This window comes from Odontesthes bonariensis, chromosome 13 (assembly GCF_027942865.1).
Source record: "Odontesthes bonariensis isolate fOdoBon6 chromosome 13, fOdoBon6.hap1, whole genome shotgun sequence".
Classification (NCBI taxonomy): Eukaryota; Metazoa; Chordata; class Actinopteri; order Atheriniformes; family Atherinopsidae; genus Odontesthes; species Odontesthes bonariensis.
The window spans coordinates 20,367,198-20,378,411 of NC_134518.1; the positions used below are offsets into that span (position 1 = coordinate 20,367,198).

Here is an 11,214-nt window from a genome sequence, read left to right on the forward strand (position 1 = left end):
TTCCGTAATAGAATTTACAGGCTATCTATTTTTTCTCTCCTTCTCTGTCTGTGCCTTCGTATGGTTCACTCCTTTTGAGAAATCTTATTATGCCTCGGGTTAAACTCGTGCGACCCGTGATGGATCAGCTCCATTGCGCAGCTGCACCGAGCCTGTTTCTGCACGTCTTCCGTCCGTTCTGTGAAAGCGTTTGCGCTGCTGTGAGCCTCAGGCCACTCCCTTTCTGAATATGAACGGAAGAGCTGTGTAGTCTTTACTTCCCACGTCTCAACGGCCACCAGGCGTTTCTTTTTTGGACTATGTGCGCGGCAGGGAATGGCGGAGGCCAACGCGCTTGAGGAGCTACAGTCGGAGCTCACCTGCCCGGTGTGTTTGGAGCTGTTCCGCGATCCGGTGATCCTCGAGTGCGGACACCACTTCTGCCAGGTCTGCATCATCCAGTGCTGGGAAGCCAAGGCGGACGAGCTTTCGAGTTGCCCAAAGTGTAGAAAGTCGTGCGCCCGCAAACTAAGACCCAACTCGCTCCTGTGCAACGTCGTGGACAGTGTGCGCAGAGTCCGCACCATGGACGCAGCCGCAGGGACGTCCGGGTGGGACCATGTTGCTGCTCAGGAGATGCCGGAGGAGCGCGAGCCCGGGTCCAGCATGGGCAGCTTGGCATCGTCTATTGGGCACTGGCCGCCCGTTGGTATGGACATGTGTGAGGAGCATGAGGAGAAGCTGAAGCTGTACTGTGAGGACGACCAGCTTCCCATCTGTTTGGTGTGCGGCATGTCCCGGGACCACAAGACCCACAATGTCATCCCTATTACAGAGGCCTTTGAGAACTACAGGGTACTCCTCTCCAAAACCTTTCTCTTTGAAGCTGTCCTCAGACTACTCAAGTTTCCTTGAGTTGTGTGCTAAATCAGGCTTCTACAGACCTTATGTTACTCTTTTTCCATTTGAGCAACACAACTTATTAGAAGCAGCTGTCAAACCTTAGTTTTACCACCATGTAATTATTTTGTTGCTGGGTGGGTTTGCTGGACAAAGACAGCTCAAACTATAAGAAGTAAGAGTCAGGAAGTGCTCTGACTTTAGTTTAGCAAACAGGGTTTTCTCATAGCAGACACGGCATGGCCATTTTAAAAGCACACTCCCTGCTCACCCTGCCAGCCTTTTGGTACTTTGTGTTTTTACGGGAATTCAGCAGGAATGTGTGAGCTCCTCTAACTCCCCAACTCTTTGGACCTCACAGCTAACTATCATCAGCTGGTTTGAAGAGTCCTTTGTGTGTGTTTTGACATGTTTTACTGCCTCTAAATCCACATTTTTGTGGGTCAGAGTGTGGAGGATGGGTGGCCGTCATATGACTCCCTTTAAAGCTTGAATGTTGTCCTTCAGAGAGGCGCACCAATCAAATTAACCATTAGTTTAGGATTAATCTTGTTTACCAACTCCACTTCCCACCAGCATTTTGCATGTGATTGTATTTCTCTGCTGCTGACAAACAGGACAAGCTGACCGTTGCTCTGGAGAGGGTTCAGCTGCAGACAGAGGACGCCACGCTCTTCCAGAGACAGACCAATGAAAAGATCCTCCTCATCAAGGTATCCAGATGTTTGTTTGTGTATATGTGTGCGGGGTGTTCTGAAAGACAGAACCCCTTGGTATCCGGGCGACAATCACCTGCATTCCTTCGCCTTTACCTGTCTGACAGACAGGACTGAGGGATGACTCACCCCATCTATGACTGGTGATGACAGACCAAAGTTGTTACTCAGTGTTGTTTGGACGTGATGATAGTCATGTACCTGAAATGACACAGGTGGTTGATAAACACTGAAACACGTCAACTTCCATTTGTCTCTGTCACACCCACTTCATTCACCGCCAGGCACACACTGCTCACATGCCCGCATGTATGTACAGAATGTACAAAATACACAGAAAGAGATAACAGCTGGCAGCGTTTAGGCTGACACACAGCAGCGTTCACCTTAAAGCGGAGGTTGCTGGGTGCCTGTGTTCATCTAAGATACGAGGGCAGCGCGTTTACTGCGTGGGATCATTTGTGCAGCAGCAGATAACTTCACGTATCTGCGCCGAAGCTACTACAACCTGCCAGTTTCCTTCCTGTCTGTCTGTTTCAGTGTGTCAGCTGGTACGTTTGTGTCTGTTTGGCCCACTTCGTGTGCAGGTTCACAGATTTTCACTTCTCCGTTTGCATGTCAGAGCGACCGGATGTGGGTGAGCAGGGTAGAGGGGAAGTTTGTCTATTTGTCTTTTCCTGCAAAATTTCTCTCTTTGTGTGTCTGTGTGGAAAGTCAGATAAACAGCTGACACATCTGTCTTATCAACAAAATCCACAGGAATAGTGAATACTTTATCTACTGTTTTCTTTTCATGGGGTTTAATTGGTGTTTGCTTTGACAGCTGGCTGCTTTTTTCTAACATGAACCACTTTCAGTAGAACTGTTTTCGTATAAATCACTACGATAAAACTTGGTTGTTCTGACTGGTACATAAATGTAGGGACAATACAAGAAAAATATTAGATTAAAGATGCAACAATAGGAAGATATAATGTGACACATATTTTCAGCATTATATACATTTAGGTGGGGTGGCAAAGCAATGCTAATTATACAGTAACAACAGCAGAACAAAAGAACCGAAACCTTGCCCGTTAACATTCCCTTTTAGGCACGATTCACACAGGCGCAGTGATTTAATGCTTGGCGGTGGGGGGGGCCTGACATTTGAAAGTGTAGCGAGAATCATTCACAAGATCAGACATGCTCACTCGGGCAATTTGCTTTAAAAGTTGAACTATTGCAATTTTTTCATCACAATCTATGTTTTCAAAAGTGAAGCAACAGACCCAGAATGCAATTCAATTCTTCACCACGTTCAAAGCGAAGAAGAAAGGAGGCTTAGACGCCTGGAACACATTCATGGGATTCCTGGGTTAGAGTCCCTTTCTCACAGTCTGGTGTACGTACCATTTGCTCTTATTCAACGCGCTCCATTAGGCAAGGCAAGGCAAGGCATCTTAATTTATATAGCCCATTTCATACCACAGGCAACTCAATGTGCTTTACATAAAGACAAGGCATTTAAAAGAACAGCATAAAACAGCATAAAAACAAGCAATTTAAAGAGAGAAAAAAATAGAATAAAAATTAAAACACAGTTAAAAGCAATCAAAGAAGAGGGGAAAAAGAAAGATATAAACTCAACCATAAGCACACCGAAAGAGAAATGTTTTTAACCTGGATTTAAAAGTGCTTACAGTTGGGGCTGATTTCAGTTCTGCTGGTAGTTTGTTCCAGTTGTGTGCAGCATAACAGCTAAAAGCTGCTTCACCGTGTCTAGTTTGAACTCTGGGCTCCACTATCTGACCTGAGTCAGCAGATCTCAGAGCTCTACTGGGTTTATACTCTGCTAGCATGTCATTCATGTATTCTGGACCTAAACCATTCCGTGATTTGTAGACGAGTAGCAGAACTTTAAAATCTATTCTGTATCTGACCGGGAGCCAATGTAAAGACTTGAGAACTGGGGTGATGTGATGTGATCTCTTTGTTCTGGTTAAAACTCGGGCTGCAGCGTTCTGAATGAGCTGCAGCTGTTTGAGACTCTTTTGGGGGAGTCCAGTCAGAATGTTTTTTTGGTCAACTGTATTGAATTCTGACATCATAGTTGATTGATTCCTAGGTGGTTTTAAGGATTGCGTCATTTTATTATTTTGCTGATTTATGTTGATATTTAGCTCATAGATTTGATTTTTTTCATTGAAAAAACAAGCAAATTCATTGCATTTTTCTGTTGAACAGAGTTCTGAAACTATCTGTTTTGGGGGGGTTGTAAGCTTATCAACCATAGCAAACAGAGCACGAGTGTTGTTGATGTTCTTATTAATCATTTAAGATAAGTGTTGCTGTCTAGCCCGGAGTAACACGTGGTTAAAATTACAAAGACTTTGTTTGTAGAGGTCATGGTGAATTTGAAGTTTAGTTTTTCGCCATTTACACTCTGCTTTCCTGCATTCTGTTTTCAAGGCCTTTACCATCATAGTATTCCTCCATGGTGTTCGTTAGACAGAACAGTGACTGAGCTGAATGTGGTGCTTTGATTCAGTGTAGATTTGCCTTGCAGTGTTGGAGAGGATGGTGAACTCTTTCTGTGCTTTTTGACCAAATGAGAGCTTGTTTGGTTCATGTTTGCATGACAAAGATTCAGTGTTTCAACCTAAAACAGGCTGGTCTTCAGCCCAATTTGCCCCCAGGGTGAACTTGATTTTAAGTCCGATTTGAACAAGAATCATGTCCACAGTTGTATTATGAGTTTACGAGTACTTGATGCTCCAGAACAAGCACTGTGGAGAAGAAGTGTGCTGCCTGGTCATCAAAGCACAGATGCTTGAAGAGTCTGTTTGAACCTATTTATTCTGCTGCTGAACTGCACTGAGTCACACCACAATGAGACTTTGTCTGTGGTTCAGAAAACATAACTGGCTCAATAAAAAGAACCGAACCGATTCTCTTTTAGCTTTAGTAGTTTCAGTTTAACACCAAGTGGATTTCTCCACGTGCTGTTTACACAATAGCGTCATCAGTATTAGTTTTATGAAAGAGCTCTGGCTATTAGATGAAAGCGGTGTGCATTTCTTTTCAATTTTTCAGCTGCACTAGTTAATGTTTATATGTGAACACTAAAAAGAGTCGTCTAGCTCACAACATTGCTGTTTTATCTCGTCAGAGATGTAAACACCAAAAGTCAATAGAAGTAGATTGACACAGCAACTTTGTAGCTGAAAAGCCAAATATTTCTCGCAGATGGTGGAGCGAATGCAGGTTTTTACGGTTTAAAATGTTCGTCAAATGAACACAAACGCAATTTTGATAAATGCAAATGTGCATACGGTCATGTTAAAAACAACGGTGTATTAGCACATTAAGCTGCTTCATGAGGCAACATAATATACAAGACTTGTTGATCGTGTTATTGGCTGTTTTTGTCAGGTTTTTGGTTATTTGTCTTGTTTGCTGGTTAATTGAACAAAGTCCAAAAACATGCACAAAGTCATGTTTCTAAAAGCCTCTCAGACAAAATAACCAGAAAGAAAAATATTTGTTTCTGCTTGAAATGTTCATCCTGATGTCTCGGCATTTAATTTCCCTTCATGGTCAACAGAGATGAGATTAGTTTTTTTTATTATGCTTATTCATGCTATTATTAATTAAGTAGTTATTGCTTAGTCTTTGTACGTGGGATAAGGGCGAAGTAAATCTATTTTTTTTTTGCTCTTACATTATTTGACATACCTTGATTCATAACAAACTACATATAGTAAAAAGGCATTTTGATTACAGTTGATATAACCCAAAAAATGACCGAAAGTTTTTGGTGTTTTTCAGGGGCGAGCAGGAGATCTGGAGGAGTTGGTCACTGCAGAGTTCGGCCGTCTGAGGGAGTTCCTGATTGAGGAAGAGGAGCGCATAAAAGAGAAACTGCAGAAGGAGAAAGAAGAGAAGCTCAACCAGCTGGAGGAGGGGCTCACCCAGGCCACAGAGCAAATTAGCCAACTGGAAAGTACTGCTGAAAAACTTCACCTCAAACTGAGGGAGGAAGAAAATCCAGAGCAACTCAAGGTGAGGACAGAGTGGGCTTCCACTGTGTGACATCTTTTTTCCAAACTTTTATAATAAAAAAAACAAGTATCAGTTGCTTGAATAAAATCAGCCAAGCAGATACTTGAGAATATTGAAAGAATGCGATTTAGTGCATTTTCAGAGGTGGTGTCAGTGTGCATGATTCAGGGTGAAGCGCTTTGTAATCATTTGATCTGTCTTGTTTCAGGGAATCAAAGATTTCATTGGAGGGTGAGTTTCATATTGATCTAATCGGGATATTTCTACATCAGTATTTCCTTTCAGATTTGTAGGTCATATCCGTGTATTATGTCCACATGACTGCTGTCCTAATCAAATGTCACAAGAAGACGGTGCATTGTTTTGCAATCTGTTGTTAGTCTTACTGAAACAGGATGTGAGGGCATGTTTGTGCTTTATTGACTCATCATTGTCACACCATCATCGGGCCAACCTGCCAGCACCAAGAAGCAAAACGATTAACTACAAAGTGTCTTAGTAGATATGACATTTGATCCATTTTGAATTGCTGTTAAACATGGATTTTATAGGTTTTGGTAGCTTCCTTGCTTATATGATCGCTTTCCTTGCTGGCACAGTTGAGAGTATAACTTAAAGGCCACACCCTGAAAGCTTTGTACATGGCTTGAATCGTTTTTTTTTTTACCTAGTAACAAGCAAAAGAGTAACGGTAACCTTTTCTAGTCTGTAATACAATTATTAAAAATTTGCAGTCATTTTCTAACAGTAAATAGATTTTTTTTTTCCTTTCTTTTTTTCAGGGCTGAGAGCATGTTTGAGCGCCCCCCAGAGGTGGGTGTGGATCTGCAGTCAGGAGAGTTCCTGGGACCTCTGCAGTACAGAACCTGGAGGAAAATGAGCTCAATTTTTCAGCCAGGTATGGAGGCTGAACACCACTTGGACACATATACAAAAGAAATGTGATGATCTGGTCAGATCGAGTCACTGCAAGCGAAGATATCTATACTTATTTTTGAGAATGCGTCTGCGGAAATATGATTTGTATTTGAACAACAAAACTAATGTCTGCACAGTTCAGACCCCTTAAATCCAGAGACTTTTGGAAACTTACATCAGCACATGTGTTTGAGTGGTCATGTGATATTTCATTTCTCTTAGCTTAGCATAAGATGAGCAAGATAAGAGCAAAAGAAGATGTTGTACAACCGTTCTCACAGGCTCATTGATCATTTTAACATTAGAATATAGCAGAGTATCCCTTTAAAATGAGTTGCCAATATTTTTTATATTTTTTTCATTTGCATCCATGTATCTGATGCTCTTATCCAGCTTATCTTATATTGATGATACCTGCAGACATTCAGTATTTTGCTGAGGATCACCACCAAGCAGTTCATCTTCTGTAAACTCTGACTCTTTTGTGTCCTCCCAGCAGTCACTGCGGTGACTCTTGACCCAGATACAGCCTACCCCCGTCTGTGGGTGTCTCCCTGTCGCACCAGCGTCCAGGTGGGAAGAATCCAGACGAACCTGCCCAACAACCCCGAACGCTTCACACGCTACAACATCGTCCTAGGCTCTGAAGCCTTCTCCACGGGCAGACACTACTGGGAGGTGGAGGTGGGCTGCAAGACAGCGTGGGGTCTGGGTGTAGCCAGAGCCTCCGTCAACAGAAAGGAGGAGATCAGCCTCTGCCCGGATGATGGTTTTTGGACCATAGTGCTGAGCGATAGAGGCAACGGCACCAGCGAGTACGAAGCGTGCACTGACTCGGACGAGAACTTGATATATCCCCTAAAACCCCCAACGAGGGTGGGGGTCTATCTAGACTATGGAGGTGGTGAAGTGGCTTTCTACGATGCTCGAGACATGAGCCACCTCTTCACTTTCTACGATGCAAAATTCCAAGAGCCTGTTTTCCCCTACTTCAATCCCTGGCCAATCATCAATGGACAAAACCGGGAGCCGCTAACCATCGTGACACCACACTGGGGATAGATGTCATCAGATAACTGACACAGATCGAACTGCGAAAAGAGACTCAAGCTACCGAACTTTGATGGACTCACGAGCATCCAAACAAACACACAACATGATCGATCAGTACGATGAATGTCTATTAATCTGCATCGGGAAATAGTTCCAAAACAAATGCACTGCATCCTCTTTGTCTGAGTAACATTTACTAAAAGTTACAACCTTTTTTTATATTTTTCTATTAACAACAGTCTTTGCATTTATAGGATTTACTTACAAGAAACGTGGACAAATATCATCCTTTGAGATTTTATAATGACGAATAATTTAGCAACGGTAGGTTGGTTGACAACTTAACTGGTTGTGTTTCGGCTGTAAGATTTAAATGTGAGTAATTTTGGATGTCTAACTTACTGAATTTTGTATCATCTAACAACATAACATGATGTAGTTAAACGTTTGTGTGAAGCCGGTTCTTTTATTGTATGATAATCTCAAGCCCTAATGTGTGTATTTTTGATAAGCCTTTACAGCGTGTACTGCTCACCACCATCACATTTGCCCAACACTAGTCTTCCTAAGTAGATTTTATGCTCTGTTTTTGGCCTCAATCAGTTTATTTGGCACAGGGTTATGATATAATGATTAGATTTCCTGCTGAGGTTGTGGTTGGGGCAGCTGATTCCACCAGAGGGCAACAAAAAACAGCTCTGAATGCCGCATCACTCTGTTCATGAAATGTATAATGAAGCTTTTGGATCAGAGTTCATGTCCTGAACTGAAGATTTTTTTTTTCACCAGTCATTAGGTCAATCAAGACCTATTTATGAACGTAGCAGAAATCCCCCACCATCTGCTAAATTAGAGGAGAAACGTTCAACTCTCAAGTTAAAAGAAAATGTTATCCTTTTATTTATAAGATAAATTCATAAAGTACACCTGTGAGTAGCAAAGTACGACAACTTTGATGATTAGAAATGACCAATTTAAAGGTAAAAGTAGTCAGGCATTAATCAACAGGTTGACACCCAGGTGTGAATAGTCCATTCACTGTAAGATGATCGCACACTGCTTTGCTAATGTTGAGGTCAAGACTCTGGGGAGGATCCATCACTTCGTAACACACAGATTTTCAGGCCAGCTCTAGTGTAGCATACCTCAGCATTTTCCCCAGGTTTCCTTAACAATGGCTACTTGGCAGCCACCCTTCCATGGATACCATTTCTGATGAGACTCCAGTGAACAGTAGATGGATCAAATTAAGGGTTAGATGCATTTGTCAGGTCCTGTGTCAGGTCTTTGTTGGATTTTTTCCAGTTTCTGAGAGCATCACCATCAGATACTGCTTATCTGATGTTTTTTAGGCCTGACTCTTCTTCTTTCCTCCTCCGCTTGTCCTGTTTTAATTGGATGCCAAGTTTCCGACTAATAGCTCTATTACCTTGTTTGTGAAAAAAAAACACTGTTTTATTCATGTCAAACTGTGTTTAAGCATTAATAGAGAAGTTCATTAACCTTGAAACTATGGGCTTCAGACTCACTTTGAATTACACTGACCTTTGTTCTGCAAATTTCCAGGCCTGAAACTGCCCTTCTTCAAAAGATACAGCAGTTCACAACATTGGTTTCAAACCTGGAACCACACCGTTTTGCTTTATTATTGCTTGACATTTTTGTGGGCTATTAGTGCATCTTTGTGGCCTCTTCAAAATGACAACAGATTCATGTGTATTGATTCATGTGCAGGGCTCACACAGATATTTGTTTTTACGACAGTAGTTTTGCACCCCACAAATGTAGGGGGAAGCCAAAGTGCAAAGAATTTGTCAAAACCTCTAGCCTTACTTGAACTTTTTCATTTTTGTAGCTAAAGAAGTGGGAACAGATATGTTTTCTGTTATGAGTACACACAACACTGGTTCATCCCTTAAGTTAGATGCTTTTTTTATGCTTGAATGATTCATAATCAATGTTAAGGGGCTTCTTACAATGGTCAAGCCCAAAGAGTGGACTGAAAATTAGTGAAAAAGCAGCTAATGTCAAAAGGAAAGGCTAAAAAAGACCATCAGAAAGCCTGTCGAACTATTGCTCAAGACCACTTTTAAAAGATTTTAAGAAATGCTGGCTCAATGGAGGCAAAACATAAAGAGGGCTGGCCCAAGGCTTCTCTAAAATCTTGTACTTATTCTTCTTACATATATATCATGTAAGTTACACATGTGACGAAATTACATTTTGGTTTAAATGGAATTTTTTTTATCTAGTTTCATAACTTGAAACATATGATGTCTTGGGTCATATTTAAGCAGAAATATGAAAAACTTCTATATGGTTGAGCAATTTTAAAGCAAATATATATAATTTGATCAGCAGACAGGACTGGGGCTTCAATCTTGCAGACACAGCAACAAGAAAAAGATATGGGTTAGGGTTACGGAGGCCAAAGATCCCAACCCCAAAAATCTGGTGTAAACATCTCACAGTCAGGGCCGGGAGCAGTCCGAGCATCCAGATGCATCAACTCACCTTGGTGTAGCCTACAGATGAAGTCTAAAAAAGATTACAGGCATGCACTCCCAATATTTCATGTGATGCAATTAAAAAGCTTTTCAATAAAAAATATGCCCTCATGAAGCTCATCATGTTTATTTCTCTGTCATTTATAACGTTTCAGAAAAGTTGATTCAGCAACACAACACACAGAACCGGGAACCTCATGCTTGGCACAAGCTCAGTAAAGACCGAGCGTGTCATTCATGGCATTGAATGCTGGTGCTGTCAACATCAATTACTTAAGATAATCATTTGATTACCTGTGTCTCGGCTGTGTCTGAGTTTGGCATTTACCTGTTACAGATACCCACGGATGTTCTGTTTTTTTGTCCAGTTGAGCAAGGTTAATGAGCGTGTTTGTGACAGCTGAGTAATTAAGTAAACTGTGACTACGGTTACAAGCAAATAAAAAATGAGAATAGAATAGAATAGAATAGAATACAATAGAATAGAATAGAATAGAATAGAATAGAATAGAATAGAATAGAATAGAATAGAATAGAAAAATACTTTATTTATCCCCCAATGGGGGAAATTCAAATTCGTCAAGTAGCTCAACATTTTTTTTTAAATATTTACAATGATTGAATTAACAACAATAAAACAACAATAATAATACTACTACTAACTAAATAATAATAAATGGCAAAATAAACAAATAAATAAAAATCAATCAATCAATTTGAGAAGAACTCAGCAGTCACTGTTAAAAAGCCTTATGGCTGTGGGAACAAAGGAGAATGAGTCTGACGCAAGTAAAACTGCTGTGGTTAATCTGTCTGCGTCATCTGCCTATACATTAACCAGAAACGGCTGATCTGTAATTAGATATCATTGCAGGTTGATCACCATGCAGTAATACAAGCCTTCACCTCTACATTACTGCTCAGCAGCCACTCTTCATTCATTCATCCCGTCTCTGAGCTGTTTCAATTAAGGTGACGCTGTCTGGGATGAAAGAGGCTAAAAATGGAAAAAGTTTTGGTAATTTTCTCCAAGACCTCTTGTTCCGTTCATTTGTCCTCTCGCTTTCAGATGACAGATCTGTTTCTTAACTTAGCTT

General features: G+C 41.2%; 1 protein-coding gene across 2 annotated transcripts; it reads left to right on the forward strand.

The window, feature by feature from the left end:
* The first annotated feature begins 196 nt into the window (after positions 1 to 196).
* Positions 197 to 10,237, forward strand: LOC142397776 (zinc-binding protein A33-like). 2 transcript variants are annotated; one of them, XM_075481469.1, is made up of 6 exons: positions 197 to 834; positions 1,497 to 1,592; positions 5,406 to 5,639; positions 5,848 to 5,870; positions 6,422 to 6,537; positions 7,054 to 10,237. In XM_075481469.1, exons 1-6 carry the CDS (start codon positions 316 to 318, stop codon positions 7,617 to 7,619), a joined length of 1,554 nt encoding a protein of 517 aa, XP_075337584.1. In that variant the 5' UTR covers positions 197 to 315; the 3' UTR covers positions 7,620 to 10,237. The 2 variants fall into 2 exon arrangements, with proteins under 2 accessions (XP_075337584.1, XP_075337585.1); XM_075481470.1 differs by having other exon boundaries at positions 7,057 to 10,237.
* The last annotated feature ends 977 nt before the right edge of the window (positions 10,238 to 11,214 follow it).

What these genes read in the sequence shown, in the direction of transcription:
- LOC142397776 (XM_075481469.1), top strand. Translation starts at nt 316, where the DNA reads ATGGCGGAGGCCAACGCGCTTGAGGAGCTACAGTCGGAGCTCACCTGC. An exon ending in AGGCCTTTGAGAACTACAGG is followed by an intron (nt 835 to 1,496) that starts GTACTCCTCTCC and finishes GCTGACAAACAG; the next exon opens with GACAAGCTGACCGTTGCTCT. An exon ending in ATCAAAGATTTCATTGGAGG is followed by an intron (nt 5,871 to 6,421) that starts GTGAGTTTCATA and finishes TCTTTTTTTCAG; the next exon opens with GGCTGAGAGCATGTTTGAGC.